This window comes from Carettochelys insculpta, chromosome 15, assembly GCF_033958435.1.
Source record: "Carettochelys insculpta isolate YL-2023 chromosome 15, ASM3395843v1, whole genome shotgun sequence".
Lineage (NCBI taxonomy): Eukaryota > Metazoa > Chordata > Testudines > Carettochelyidae > Carettochelys > Carettochelys insculpta.
Genome location: NC_134151.1, coordinates 1854445 through 1870743, shown reverse-complemented (window position 1 = coordinate 1870743; position 16299 = coordinate 1854445). Strand labels below are relative to the sequence as shown.

General features: G+C 44.1%; 1 protein-coding gene across 5 annotated transcripts in view; it reads left to right on the top strand.

The window, feature by feature from the left end:
- Positions 1-16299, top strand: part of LOC142021310 (protocadherin alpha-7-like) — a 157476-nt gene that overhangs the window by 97204 nt on the left and 43973 nt on the right. For 4 of the 5 annotated variants that reach the window (XM_075009958.1, XM_075009959.1, XM_075009957.1 and 1 more), the window contains exons 2-3: positions 4161-4219; positions 7888-7976. The exons of the other annotated variant lie outside the window; for it this stretch is intronic. In XM_075009958.1, the coding sequence (XP_074866059.1) occupies positions 4161-4219; positions 7888-7976 (148 nt within the window). The remainder of the gene's footprint in view (positions 1-4160; positions 4220-7887; positions 7977-16299) is intronic. 5 annotated transcript variants of the gene reach the window in all.

The following is a 16299-nucleotide window of genomic DNA, read 5'->3' as shown; positions in this document are numbered from 1 at the left end:
AGCGGTCGTTTGAGTGTCTTTGTGCCCTGGGTTTGGGTCGCTGTCACTTCCAAGGCAGCCATCTGGGCAGGGTCTCGAGTGGGAACCTCTTGAACAAGGTCACCAACCTGCTACCCCAGTGGAGGAGCTGCACAGTTAGAAATTCTGCAGGCGCCCAGTCATCTGTGTGTCTCAGAGTAGCTCCATCCCCACGGGGTCTGAGCACCACCCAGTCTTCAGTGCATTTATCCTCACAACAGGGCCATGCTGCTACTCCCTCTGGCACTAAGTGACTTGCCAAAGGTTGCACGGGGCATATGTGGCAGACCAGGGACTCAAACCTGGAGCCCAGGCTAGCTTCCAAACTGCTGACCTGTTTCAGTTGTCCTGATCCAGGCCTCTGGTGCTGGAGATAACAAATGTATCTTGTCAACGCAGACCAAAGCAAACCTGGCAGCCTCGCCAAGAAGGGCAAACGTTCAGTTCTGTGCCAGCCTCTGGAACACTGGCCTCTCTCCCTGAGCCTGAAGGCCTGGGTTCCTGGGACTGTAACCCCTTCAGCCCCAAAGCCACCCTCCAGCCTCAGGATTTACCTGCCTGAGCCTATGAGCCCAGCACATTGCTGCCCCTCCCCGCTGCTGCTTTCTTTGTGCGATAGTGCAGCTCCGGCAGGGGCAGGCTCAGCCACCCCTCCCGCCAGCTCTCCTGCAGGCTGACTTTCCCCACATGGGGCGGCTTCCTGCCCTGCCGGCTTCTTCTTCCAGGGCTGCAGCCGCTTAAACCAAAAACGTAAGTGGTGGCAGCACAGGCAGTCAGTGGCAACAGCGCTTGGAGGGGCAAGCGGCTGTGGAGCCGCAGATTGCCACCTGCTGGTCTAGACGGTACTTTGTCCTACTGAGAGGGCAGGAGACTGGACTCTCTGTCCTCTTGAGGTCCCTTCCAGTTCGAGTGTTCTACAATTTCGTGGTTTATATTGAGCTTTGTTAGCTGGTTTTCAAGCTGCTTGTGCATGTAGTTTGGCAGTGGTAATGCTGGGTTTGTCTCCTGCAGATCCCTGATGGGCTCCTGGCCATCAAGTGTTCAAAGCCAATCTTTCAGTGCACAGTAAAACCAAGCGAGGGTAGTCCCAGAGAAATAGCAATCTGTTCCCATGCGAGCCACTGCTTGCTCCCATGCAGTAGAAAAAACAGTATTGGAAACTAAATGCTAGATTTTGTGACCCAAACCCACTCTGAGTGAGACCTGTGAATGTTCTTAAGAGAGTAAGAAAATTCCCAGACGAATAAATCAATTAAAACTGCAGCTTTATAGTTAAAAACTCATCAGGGTATATATACTTGAAAGTCAAAACATTTGCAGGTAACATTCCAATACCTGCTTGATGTGTGTCTCCATATTCATCCCAACTCTGCTACATAGGCCAAATACAATTCCCTCTTCTGTCTTTTCAATACAAGCAGTAGCACCCTGCTGTCCCCTACTCTGGTATGCTTCCAAATTCCATGAAATGCCAAACACCAACCGCATCTGTGGTAGAAGCCTGGCCCCTCGCCATTCCTTCTCACTAAAGGCAGAGATTTCATTTTGCATTTTAATTCCATACAAGGGTCAAATACAACATCTCCCCCATTTCACTGTAAATTGGAGACCTTATGATGTACACCGGATTATCTGTGTGGAGTTGTATACTATATATAGTGTCCCAATTCACTCTGGCGGTATGGGTCATCTACTAGGCACCCCAAATGTATGGCGGGTCAACCTCTTAACCTACACAACATATCTGGTGGTGCGATAACCCTTTGAATGCCACACTCGCCTCATGGTAATAATGCATATTATAATTAAATAAAAAGTTCCAAAGACCTGGCTTGTGGGTCAGATGCATCCTATTTGATGAATTTGTACTACCTCCATGACAGATTCATAAGCTGCAAGATGAAAGCTTTCATTTAAATAAAGTAACTTTCTAGTTACTAAGCAACTTTCCTTGTTGGTGAGAAGGAAGCCGTCCAAATGTTGTTAACCAATGTAGCACTGTCTCTCTTCCCCCCTCACCCCCTTTCGATCCTTCTCTGCTTCTTTTGGAATTCCTATTTTCAGCCATGACTATAATTTAATATGTTTTTGGCTGAGACTGTAGGAAGAAATCTACTCCTCATGCTGCTTATCTCCCTTTTTTTGTACAGACACTCTTAAGGACAAGCATCTTTGACCTACTCCACTCCTGGTGCAGAGAGAGTGGAAAAAATCTTTCTTCTGAGCTGGGAATTCCCTTGGTGTATGGGAGTCCACAATGGATAACTAGCTTCTTTATCTGCCTACCTGCAGACTTCTATAGGAGGCATGTTTGGGATGGGAGAAAGGTGTGATCAGTGTGTGTTGTTCTCCAGTAATTGTTAGTAGACAGATGGTTCCTTGAGGGCCACTACCAGCTGGCCAAACTTAGAACGGTCCTAAATTTTTTTCCTCAAGTAGGCAGGCAATAGCCAAGGCCAGAACAGAAGCTGGCAGAGAATCTTGGTGCCATAATTGGCTTTTTCGCAACTAAGCCCAGCAGAAACTGGACACAGAGAATCTGAGTTTAAAGGCAAAGGTAGTTACTAGCACAGATGGTTACTATTTTGTTGCAATGGGTAGAATTTCTCTTTTGTGTATGTCAGGCCATTCAGAGTATCAAATAGCTTCTCAAACTCACATAGTGGTAGGGCCATATAAATATGGAGATAGCTAGAAAGAAAGATGGCACATATTATTGCTAATCTTCATTTGTATAAAGCTTATTGATATGGAGAAAAGCATATTGTGACTCTCAAGGGCCAAACCAAAGCTGGTTTTAAATAATTTATGGTATTCAACACGTTTTTAAAAGTAAGGAGCCAAATTCACTTCTGCTGTACCTCCAAAGACTTCAGTAGAATTACAGTTAGTACTACACATTATTTTTATGTTTAGCATTGTAGCAGACATATTGAATATTAATGTAACCCAGTATGTCTATAGTCTAACATTTTCAAACTTGGATGTGTAAAGTTAGATGTCTACAGGCACAATTAAACACCTAAAAAGTGTCACCGTATTTAGATATGCTGAGCACCTGCAGCTACAATTGAAATCAGTGCTCAGCTCCTTTGAAAATTAAGCTGCTTATCTGCTTAAATGTTTAGGTGGCTGATTCAGGCATCCTAATTTGGCAATGTTGCCTATAATTTTAAATTGTTATGAATGTTCCTGTTGTATGGCATGCACAGCAAGAAAAGTGTTGTTAACATTTTCTGGAGCACCTTGTAATTAGTCAGGAATTTTGCCGGAAGACCTTACATAGCTGGTCAGGCGGTAGCAGGTCAGCATGTCATGAGATGTACTCATTGAATATTGCTCTCTATTTTTTCCTTCCGGTTTTTATGCCTTTGTAATCAATGTGGGAAATGTAGCAGCTTGGTCTTCTGAAAGAACATGTCTGCCTTCAATAAAAAACCTACTGCAGTCTGCAAGTCTGATACAATCTAATGCAGTTCTCTGCAGTTCACTAATCCCAGCAGAAAACTCACAGCAAGCAGACTGGCCTCAATGTACTCTTCACAGAGAGCCTGGATTTTGTATGTGTACAGATGGATAGATTCCAGGGTAAGTGCATAGGTGGCCTAGTTTTATAGGGTAATCCAGCGAAGTGTTTCTTTTCTTTTCCAGCAATAATCATCTTTTCCTATAGCTAGGATTTTAAGAACATCAGCAAAATAACTGCCCCTACTTCACAAAAATCACCCCCTTCCCATCATTAACCCTCACAACCCAAAGCCTCGCTATAAGAACTCTTAACTCCTTATTCAGTGACCTGAGCGCACTCATACAAAAGTTTCTTTAGCTTTATAGGGAGGTTTGGCAGCTCTGACTGGCTAGCATTGGCCTGCGAAACTCAGGGTTGTGAGGGGGCCACTTAGAGATCTGAGGCAAATAAATTAAAAAAAAATCTGTCAGGGATAGTGATAGGTCCTGCTGAGAGGGCAGGAGACTGGACTTGATGACCTCTGAAGGTCCCTTCCAGTTCTATGGGATAGGCATAGGTATAATCCTATGGAGCTATTTGGCCATAGATGCAAAATTGTTTAGAAACTGCAGAAGAGCCTATATTCAGCTGCATAGATTTTAAATACACATTTTGTTCTCTTTTGTTTCTGCAGCCAAAACAACCCAATCCTGACTGGCGGTACTCTGCATCCCTAAGAGCGGGAATGCAAAGGTATGTACTGTGCTCCTCAGAGCTTACAGCTTTTTCCATTTGTCTTCAGTCTGGTACATCGAGTTCCTTACACTAGTGGGATCTGCATATTATGAAGGAATCACCCACCTTGTGCTTCTGAGGCTTTCTAGCTACCTGTCCAACTGATCCATTGTAATTGCCTTTTCCACTGTTCATTACTATATTTATGTTCCATATTATTATACATTTACTATCAGTGCCTGATTGCTACCATTATTGAATTATTTAACTATTTATACACTCTTAATTCACATTAAGCTTCCTGTAGTCATCCACTCTGATAAAAGTCAATAGATGGTATGCAGCATCAATAGTTTTCCATCTCACTGCCTCTCCTTACCCTAAAAGTGTATCACTCCTGCAGGAAGTTTATTAATTACATGGCACACTCAAGGTGATTAGCAAAGTTAAAAGGGTGTTAGCTAAGCATGTCAGGCTGAGGTTTCCAAGTAAACATTTATAGTTTAGGTGCCCACCTTAAAAATTGCAGCCTTAGCTGAAGTTTGCCTTACTATAGTTTGCTGCCCAATAAATTTAAAATGGAGTAAAACAGGGTTGGTATAGAACCTAGATAACATAATATTTTTGCTCCCCCTGCCTTAGCAAATTAACTAACTTTCCTATTCTTTCTGACCTTACCAATATGACTGGATGGCTAGTTTAGAAATAAATAAAAAGGCAATAGTAATTTCAAGAGGCATTCAAAACTAAAAGGGGAAATAATTTGCTGAATACAAAGAGTTGTACATTTGAGGGAATTAAATGCATTTTCATGTTTCTCTAGAGATTATTATAACAAGTGCAAAGTAAAGTAATGGTACATACAGTATTTGAAATGTTCTTTTAACTAAAAATTACTTTTTTTAAGTCAATCTGTATTTGACTTAATTGTCCTTAGTTAAACCATGTTTAAGTATCATAAAGATGAAAATAATTTGTGAAGTGAGAAGATGACTTACAGTGTGAACAGTGGAGATTTTTTTGTTGTATAAAATGAAATGTTTAGGCATCTGAAAAACTGCCCCTAAATCCAGTGGCCTGAAAAGTTGCTGAGCATCCAAAAGATGTCAGTGGAAACATCTGAATCATACTACTTATTTGGGTGCCTAAATTTGGACTGTGGAGACCAATTTTAGGCACCCAGAGCTTGATCCTGTAAGGTACAGGGCACTCTAGACTCAGTCCAGTGAAAAATTACATACATGTGTAACGCTGACAGACCTTGCTTGTCAGCAGAAGGGACTGAACCTGTGACAGTAGGGACTAAAGCCTTGCGCTCTCCCACATAAGCTAAAGGCCGATGGGCTCTCAGCCAAAGCTGTAGAGCAGAGACTTCCCTCTCCTTGCTACATGGTCGCAAGTGCCCTGGGGTTACACATGTTTAACTTTAAGCACATGAGTGGCCCCACTGACTTCAGCTGAATTGTTTACATCGGTGGTGGGCAACCTGAGGTAAGATATTTAGCTAATGTTGACTGTAAGCACCTCCCTCCCCTGCAACTCCCACTGGTCACAGTTTGCTGTCCTGGCCAACGTGAGCTGTGGGAAGCAGGATGCAGGGACATGCTGGTTGCCAATTCTACAGCTCTCATTGGCTGGGATGGGTGAACCACAGCCAGTGGTAGCTGTGGGGTGCTGCAGTTGGTCAATGTCAGCAAAATGTCTTGCGACCCACCAGTGGATTATTCTAATGTGCCACAGGTAGCCCACCACGGGGTTGCATGGTTGAAATTAAGCATGCAGGTTAAGTCCTTTGCTGCATTGGGACCAGCATGCTCTGCATCTTGCATTATGGTGCTCCCAGTTTTAAAAGTCTTGCCCATTAATATTGAGAAATAAATTGACCAATGTTTTGAAACTTCCCTCGGATCAAACTGAAACAGGACTCTTGGTGAAATCAGCGGGAGCCTTGTCCGCTTAGGTGGAACAGGGGTTACTTCAGGAGTTTGCCTGAAGTAACTTGCAAGATAAGTGAAGAGGGAGCGCTCATTTTAAAATAGGTATCTGTTTTTTTCATTTTAAGACATAAAGCAGCTATATTCCTCCCATCATCTCCATATGAGTTCACAGCTAGACAACGTGCAGCAATTTAAATTTGCAGGTCTCATTGGAGACTATTCAGCATTTGACACTTTATAAAACTTGATTGTGTTTGGTTTCTGTGGTTCAGATGTGGGGAACCTTTCTTGAGTTGAGGACCACTCACCCACGGAAAATTCAATTTCACACCAGTGAAAAGGGGGAAAAAAACGCACCACCACCACCAGCAACAAATCAAACCAAACCAAAAGACCTCGCAAACTGGGCCCTCAAGTGAGAAGGCAAGGAAAACCTACCACAGATGTGGCCTCCAACTGAGAAATGGAGAAAAAAGACACTCACCTCACATTCCTTATACTCCACCCCCATGAGGATGAAGGGGGGTGCAAGGACTCAGGCCTCATCCGCAGGGCTGGATTAACTCTTCTGGGGACCTGGGACTAGTAGGTTTTGTGATTTCCCCTAAGGCTTTGGAGTGATAATGAAAATGAGGGGTCCAGTGAGTGGGAGAGGGCTGCTGAGGAATGGGGCAGGGTGCAGGAGCATGTGGGGGTGCAAGAAGGGGCAGAGGTTTGAAGTGCCTACCTGGTGCAGTGCCAAGGTACACACAGGTGGCTCTGCACTACCCAGTGCTTGCACACACCACGTTAGCCATTCCCATTGGCTGGGATTCCCAGGCAGGGGGAGAGGCAGGTGTGGAGTCTGCAGTTGAAAACAGGGACGGGGCGTCCCTGTGCTGTGGTTCTAGGCAAAGGGAGGGCAGGGGAATGGCAGCATGCAGAGCCACTTCCTCCCCTTGCCAGGCAGAGCCTGCATGCCAGATGCAGCTCATGGCTTGTCTTGATCCAGTCTGCAAGTGTGGGGCTCCCTCCCCACATGTGGTTGGAGCATCCCGGCCAGCTCACTCCACTGTGGTGGGGAGGGGCGCGGCCCTGAGCTTGGCAGGCCAGATCAGGGCAAGCTGCAGGCTGGATCTGGCCTATGGGCTGTAGGCTCCCCGTCCCTGCTATAGTTTGTGACCTCTAATTTGTCTCTGTAGAAGTGGTTGCTGCAAGTATAAAGTAATCAGCTTGGGGTACTATAAACTGCATTGGAATATTTGTTGTAGAAGAGTGGTTGATAATAGCAAGCTGAAAGAAGTTCAGAACTGACTTCTATTATTTACGTCAGTGCTGAGACATCATAAATGTGACAGGGATCAAGTCCCAGGTCCTCAGACATAATTAGGCACTTAATTTCTATGTCAGTGAAAGTTAGGTGCCTAAATACCTTGGAACATCTGAAACTAGGTGACTTCCCTGCAGTGTTAGTGACTTCACATCAGATTAGTGAAAACAAGCCATGCTGTAGATATATTTGTGTCTGACAAACTGCACAGGGCAAGGTTTCAGTATTCAAATAATAATAAAAGAACAGTTTTTGCAATTCTTGCAGGACTGATATGATGGGTGCTTTAATAATACACTAGTAGAATCTGCTAGCATGAAGTAACGTTGCATTAGCCCTGTGCAGCAAAGACTTTGGAGAAATAGACAGAAAAGGGGATGTTGAACAAAAACAGGCCAGGGGGGAATTGTGTAATTTAATCAGTATCTTTCTTTATTCAGTGCTGTGCACACAGAGGAGGCAGGCATCTTACGAGGAGGGCTGGGAGGACCGGAACAGCTGTGGCCAACAGTATCCAGTGCAACACCAGGTTAGGAGTACTGTCATCTATTAATGGGGTACTGGGCAATGTGATAGCTCTTTTCCTCTAAAGAGAGGAATAAATGATATTTGAAACACACTTCCTACTAGATTATTCTTAACTTTCTGCTTTGTGTGTCTGGATCAAGTCCCTATGAAACACTCTTTTGAATATAAATAAGAGGGTAATAAATAAAGCAAAACACTTGCAACCTTTTTCAACAGTAGGTGCATGCTCCTGATAGAATCAAGTCTCAAAATTTGGATCCACGTGTGAACTTATCCAGTGTTTTGAGGTGGTCAGTGCCACGAATTTTGGATGGCTCACTAGAGGAGAAGGCCCAGTTGTGAGTTGTGGAGCCAGATCCATATTTCCCCAAAGTTTGGGAGTGTTTGGGTTTAGGGTTTGAATTTATCCTCTGTTTCCAATGGTCAATGTAACTACCAACTTCACAAAAAGAGTCGCTCAGTTGGGGATGGAGTAAATAATACAGAACCTCACCAAATCTTATTTGGCTATTTTGCATACTCATTGTTGTTAAATAGCTCCAAACCCTGCTGGTTTCTTATTATTAAATGTTCACTCCTCTTCTAAACTTAACTGCAGAACATTTACTAGTAAACTGTGAAGGGTCATCATAAAATATTTAACTAAACTGCTATTCACTTGTGAAAATAAATGACCAAAACACCTTTTATGGTGAAGTAGTCTGATTTTTTTTTTCATTATATACTTGCTAACTTGCTAATTAAAATTCAGTAAGAATCTGCAAAGGTTCTCATTGACTACTGGAGAAGAGTAAATTCACTCTGTTATTTTGCAACAAAAGCAGTAGAAGTATTCTCGCATTATGTTTTGAGATAAGAAGAATTTCATTATTTAAAATGCCCACAAAGTGTTAGCAAATGCTATTTGGTTCTGTTTAGAAGTTCAGACCCCACTGTATTAAAGAAAAGTGTGACAATGTGGGCATTAAAGCTCCTTCAAAAATAGTTGGATAGCTTTCATATTTATTTGTGGATTGAGAAGCAGGGGCAGAGAGAGAGAGAAATAGAAATGTTACCTATACATTAAACATTGCTGTGATTTCTTTTTATGGTTCAGTTCATTAAATATGCACAAGATTGCATTGCTGTGTCACAAATATTTTTACTGAACAATTAAGATGAAAGTATTTGAGAATAAAAATACACACAGTTCATCCAGATGGCAAACAACGAAACTGGAAATAATTCAGAGCACAACCTTTTAACCTGCTGAGTGACTACATATGGGAGGATCCTTAGGGCTCCAGCAGGGGCAGGAGGAACTTTCAGGAGAAAAACATTGAATTAATTCCTGTGGACTTGATTATCATTTTATGATCTGACCCAGATAAGGGGCACACATAGCTTTGCCACCCCAGGAGCAGAATACGAGATGAATTGTGACTTGGAATCCAAATTCTTTCCCAGTGTCAAGGATGGAGTGAGTAACCAGTTCTTTTTGTGAGGAAGTAGCTAGGTGGCTGCTTCTGCCTATGCACCTGGTTGGCTACTGTGGTTTAGGAATAAATTGGAGGAGAAGAGGTGAAACCAGGGCATTTATTACCTGCTGCCTTTTTGCTATGCTCCCTCCCTGCCCAACTGCTTGCAATAGGGTATATTGTTATAGTGGCCCCTGCTTTCCCTACCACAGCCAGAGTCACACTTTAGATAGGGTCAGGGAAGTGAGTAAAAAGGTCATCAGAACTTGCCCCAGCCCCAGGAAGTCTTTCTGCTCTTTGAGGAAAGCTGGCCTCTTGAAAAGTCCAGGGTAGTTCAAACCGTTTTGAAATCCAATCCAGTTTGTGTGGATCAAGTTTCTTGGTCCTTTCAAATGACTATTCTTCCTGAGCAAGAAAAGATCTTTTGTTTCTGTTTGACCTCAAGCATTTAATGACTGCTGTGTAACATAAATGAGACCTTTGTTAGCAATGTTCCTTCCAGGGATTTGTGAACAGAGGGTGTGGATTTCATTAGCCCTCACTAACAAATAGGCTATGCAGGTAGAAAGGTAAAGTTAACCCATTACAGAAAAGGTAAAGTTAACACATAACTTTAATATATTTCACTTTCAAATATAGTTGTTTATCACAATGGTTTATAATTACAGCATTGGTTTCAACACACACTTCCTCTTTCAATTCTTCTACCTCCTTTTTGAGGCTCATGTTCATGATTTGTGCCATTTTTCATCAAGTTAAGACACAAAATGATGCTTTTCATTAGCTCTTTGACCCATTTCATCCAATTACAGTGCATAGAGAAAACATATGCAGTTGCTCCTAATATGCCATTTATAGCTGAAAGGTGTTATACCTGTGTCCAGATAAACTCACAAATTAGCTGCTCATTATCTCTATTTCCATCACCATATGCAGCAGTTGCAGCTCCCCATTTCTAATTAGTACAAACTGCCTCAAATCCTGCCTCATCTACCCATGCTTCATGCAGTTATTTCACTCAATTGATTAATTCCAATCCGTTTGTCACTAAACTGTTCATTTAATTTAGCACTCCACAAAAGCCTTAGATAAAATGCTTCAGACTGAAGGGATCAGAGAGTTAATCAATGAGAGCATCAAAAGATGATGTCATAGGAATGTTCTAAGGAGGATGAACAAGTCAAATGTTAAGTCAGTAAATCCGTAATTCCTAGGGCCTACCTGTATGCAGCCACTGCAGGGTATATCATGAGTCATGTGCCTTTCAGGGTAAGTCCAGCTGTCATTTACATGAATAAAGCTTCCACTGACTTCAGTGGGAGTTTCACCCATGCAAAACTTGGCCTATTATTTGTTGTTCCACTCACCATTTCTTACACAAAGGCTGCGTCTACACGTGCACGCTACTTCGAAGTAGCGGCAGTAACTTCGAAATAGCGCCCGTCACGTCTACACGTGTTGGGCGCTATTTCGAAGTTGAAATCGACGTTAGGCGGCGAGACGTCGAAGTCGCTAACCCCATGAGCGGATGGGAATAGCGCCCTACTTCGACGTTCAACATCGAAGTAGGGACGTGTAGACGATCCGCGTCCCGCAACATCGAAATAGCGGGGTCCTCCATGGCGGCCATCAGCTGGGGGGTTGAGAGATACTCTCTCTCCAGCCCTTGCGGGGCTCTGTGGTCACCGTGGGCAGCAGCCCTTAGCCCAGGGCTTCTGGCTGCTGCTGCTGCAGCTGGGGGTCCGTGCTGCATATACAGGGTCTGCAACTAGTTGTTGGCTCTGTGTATCTTGCACTGTTTAATGAAAGTGTGTCTGGGAGGGGCCCTTTAAGGGAGCGACTTGCTGTTGAGTCCGCCCCGTGACCCTGTCTGCAGCTGTGCCTGGCTCCCTTATTTCGATGTGTGCTACTTTGCCGTGTAGACGTTCCCTCGCTGTGCCTATTTCGATGTTGGGCTGAGCAACGTCGAAGTTGAACATCGACGTTGCCAGCCCTGGAGGACGTGTAGACGTTATTCATCGAAATAGCCTATTTCGATGTCGCAACATCGAAATAAGCTATTTCGAAGTTGGGTGCACGTGTAGACGTAGCCAAAGTGAGATATACCTCTATTAAATACATCTATTCCTACATAAAATCTTTGTGCTGAATAGATCAGTTTAACTGATGTTACAAGCTCATATGCAGGAATATCTGGGGTGGGGGGTGGGGGGTGTAAGCTTTTTTGTAAATGTGGAACACAATTTTTTTAAAATATAAAGGAATTCAAAATAGTCATGCAATCAATGTGCATAAGATATGTTAATGTAAAATCTGCGTGGAAACAGTGATTGTTAAAATGATTTTGTTATAACATGCTAAAAATATATACAATTATAAATATTTTATAGAAATTACCTTCTGGAATCTTGCTGTAATATCATAAATAAAAAACAATATTCCAAAACATTCATCCTGCTCTCTTTCCTGTTGCTAGGAGTCACGGGCATGTTGGGAAATGTAGTGCCTTCCCTGCTCCAGGGCCAGCTCTCTAGGCAGGGAGCTGGCCAAGGAACTGCAGCTCCCAGGGTGCCTTGCAGGCTCCCCCTGCACAGCACAGCAGGCAGGAAGAGAGAGAAACGATGTGGGGCGTGTTCACACCCTTTGCACGCACGCACGCACACAGGTGCATGGGTCTGAATTGGCTAGTTTATAAGGAAGTCTTTCACGCTAAATATGGCTGGTAGAGATTTTAATACTGTTGATAAAAGTTGCCGAAATATAATAAGTCATAAATACTGGAACAAAAAATAACAACTAAAACCATCTGCAAATATGACAAACAAGTATTCCGATGGTCTGATCTGAAAAGCAATGGAAGTCTTTGTATGATATTTGTAATGGTGGTATTGGATGAAAGACAGAGTGCTTAGAATGGGATCAGTGCCTGAGAAACTGTGAAGAGAGAAATGAAGACAGGATGATGCTAAGGAGCTTGGGAAAGGGAGCAGAGAGTAGGGACATAGTGCTGAGCACTTGATAGATTTTAAGGCCAGGAGGAATCATTATGATCATCTCATTTGACCTTTTGCATAACATAGGCCATCTGATTTCACCCACTGGTTTATTGCAGCAAACTCATAACTTCTGGCTGACTAAGAGCAAATCTTCTAGAAAGACATATAGGCCATATCTACATTGGCAGCTTCTGTTGACAAAACTGACTTTTTGTCGGCAAAACTCACTAAGCATGTACACAGTTAAAGGATTCTGTTGAGAGTTTTTCGACAATACTCAGCTGTTCCATCGGCAGTGTTGTCCCTGTTAACGATCAGGTATAATGCCTCTGGCAACAGTGTTTTGTCAACAGAGTGCCTGTGCAGGCACTTCTGTTGACAGAGAGGGCTTCCGGTTCCCTGAGCAGCCCTGTTCGCAGAGCTTCTGGTCAGCTGTTCTGTCAGAAGAGGGCAGGGAAGTCTGTCCGCACTCTGTTGACAGAGCAGTTTGCTCTTCCAATCTGCTTTTGTGTGTAAACGCTATCTGTTGACAGAAGTCCTGCTGAGGTTTCTCTGTTGACAGTGACCTCTGTCAACAGAGGCTGCCCATGTAGACGTGGCCATGGTCTTGGCTCAAAGGCTTCAAGGGGTGGAATGAGATGAGAGGGGCTAAGAAAAAGGGTATGGGAAGCAGGGTTGATCAAGCATGTTCAAAAGGGTTGAGAGCCCTGAGAAATGAGAACAGAAACTACTGAGAATGGCACTGAGCACTCAGAATAGGGCTTTTCAATAGAAGGCCCTAGGACAGGAGAAGGGGGGCGCTGATAACAGGATTACAGAGACTCTGGAGAGACCGCTGAGGATCGTTTATTAGAGAGCCTGGAAATGAGCTCTGAAAGCGCTGGTGATTGTTCACAGGCTTCTGTGAAAGAAGATGCAGAGCCTTGCTGAGGCTGGCTTCAAGTAATATCATTTCCATTTGAAAAATATGATTTGATCTTTCCAAATGTTTGACTCCCTTTAGTCTCTCCATAGAAGGAAGTGGATGATTTTTTTTCAGCTTGACCCTTTCACTCTTACATCAGACACAGCTCTTGAAATCCATCAGGCACAGCACTCCAGTAACGTCTCACTGGGATGCCAGGATGTTGTCATGAAGAATCTGTGTTCATGAGACTTTTTAAAAATTTCATTGTTAAGAGCAAGAGTCAAAGTGGATGGTTTGAGTGACTGGGGGAGGACCTTACCTTTCCCATACCTTGTTCCCATGGATATTTGTTGTGATCCTAAAAGGGAGACATTTTCTCCCAATTGTCAATAGTGGGCTTTTCCTCCGTTCTCTTAAGTAATCTTGCTTAGCTGGGGAAGGGAGGCTGGCTAGGACTCCCTTTGAGCTCCACCAGTGTCAGGCCTAGATCAGCCACATGTCACATCAGAGACCCACAGAAGCTGAGGATGCTGCCTCAGCACTGCTCCTGCTGTCCCGCAGAAGACCAGAGCTGGAAATCAAATCTGGGTCTCATATCATGATGTGGCCTATTTCATCTCTATTTTAATACAGATAAACCACTGTGGCCATCTCATCTGTGAATCCCACCCTCACATCCCATTTATGCACCCCGGCACTGGCTCTTGAATCAAATTTAAGCAGGTTGCTCTCACCTTCAGGGTAATGTAGTCGTACCCACGCCTGCATGTCTGCCCTCGCTGCACACACATTTTCACTTCTGGTGCAGCTCCCAGGTTCTTTTCCTGCATACTATTCTGGTTTGCACTGTGGTCTTCTTTCATGCTATTCTATACATGTTAAATAGCCTCCCACTTTCTGTCATAAAATCATAGAATCCTAGGGCTAGAAGAGACCTCAGATGGTCATCGAGTCCAGCCCCCTGCCCAAAGCAGGGCTGTTAAGTGTGCATCCTTCTCGTCCTGCTCTTCCTTAAAACCCATTTCTCTCATAAACCCTCCCCGCTCTGATCTCGCTGAAGGCCTCTCCACTATCTCCTCTGTCCGAATTGTTGTCCCAGAAGTGTTGGAAATGAGGTCATCAGCATGGCCACATCAGTGGAGCCAACAGCTGCCATGAGCCTCAGGGCAAGATGGGAAGGGGGCCTAGCTCTGCACTCCGGAAGGGGTGGGGCCAAGAGTGGAAGGGTCGGGGCCTATGGCGTTCGGCCCTCAGGACCACTCAGATCACAGTAGTGCGCCGCCCGCCCCCCCCCCGTCCCAGCCACGTATGGTGGTGCACAGCGCTGCCACGACAATTCAAAGGGGCCTAGAGCTTCAGCTGCCACCACTGCTACTTTGTTGGTGTCTGGAGCTGTGGGCCACTTTGAAACACTGGGTCTGGGACCGATTGCCTTCCCTCCCACCATCTGTGGGCCTAGGTCACATTGGACCTTTGCAATATTTCACACTGAACTAAGGACAGCCCTATGGAAGGTAGAGAAGACTCAGAATTTCTGGTCTTCTTTGCTCTGAAGTAAAACACTTTGAAGTAAAACAAAGTTCAAAAGCTGTGCCAGAAACAATTAACAATGTATACCATAGCTGCAACATGACAGCTGAACTCTTAGTTTTTTAAACACCGATGCTATTTCTGACCAGAAGCACATCTAGATCACAAGGTGCAAATTGTGGCTGAAACTTTTGGTGCAGCTCTCAGCATTTGCAGCTAGAACTCAATAATTTATTGCAGTACGTTATGCTTTCTTCAGCAAAGTGGTGACTCTGTGCCCCATCACATTCAGTGAAGTGGAGGAAAGAGACACTATTATGCCATATTTAACCCTGAAGGCTAATATACCTTTGATTTTGGAGGCGTTCAGTTTCAGCAAACACCAGCCAATCTATTCAAAATGATGTGTGTTATTTTAGGGTCCTTTTTTTTTTTTCCTGAAAAGTGCAAGGTAAATCAGATCATGTATCAGAGAGAGATTGTGGCTCAAGAAATGAGGTGACCTTCTTGAACACTGGCAAGGATCCATGGGGTGGGGGGAGATGGTTCATTGTAACTCAGGTTTGTTTTAATCTGTTTTGAAATGGCTGGTGTGACTGAGTGGGTTTCTTGCTCTGCGAAGAGGGAGGGTTTTCGTGGAAGAGTTCCGTTGTTGTTCATAGCAATGTGATGCATGCCTAGGCTCTGGGAAATTCTTACTTCCCCTTCCAGCTTCCCAAGGTGTGCAAAAGGCCCGTGTGCACCCACATCTCCCCTGGGCAGACATCCAAGCACTTAACTTACCAGGAACACTGTTCTGGATCCATCTTTGCTACTGACTGGACAGAACAGCACATGTCAGTTTACAACCGTTAATTGAGATGTCACAGCACCCCTGACCAGGAGGCAAACACAATTTCCCCATTTACTGAGCAAGAAACAGGAAAGTTTAAGCGACTTGACCATGGGCATATGAAATTGGAGCCCGGATCACCTTACTGCCAGTCATGTGCTTAATTCACTAGATGATGGAACATGACCCTTCTCCCTCCAGTGTCCTTCCAATCTATTTAACCTCTTTATGGGTATGTTTTTACATATATGGAGCACTGTTTGGAAGATTAGCATAGGTTAACACAACACTCTAGCTTGCCAGGAACTAATTGTTCATCTAGACAAGTCCCAAGTGTGCCGCAGACAAACACAGGTATTAAAGGAGTAGCTGACAAGTTTCCCTTTGTCTCTGGAGCTCACAGTCTCAGAGAAGGAGCTTAATCATGTACATGCTGCCCAGCACTGCCTTGGCAAATTTGAGAGGGTGTCTGAACTGCAATCATAAGGTGGAGATGCAGTTTGTGTAGACACCGAATTAGCAACCTGGGCACCAGAGCAGTGAATTTGTCAGTGCAGGTTTCAGCATGCACTAACCAGGCATGGAATTACCCAGTGATCCTT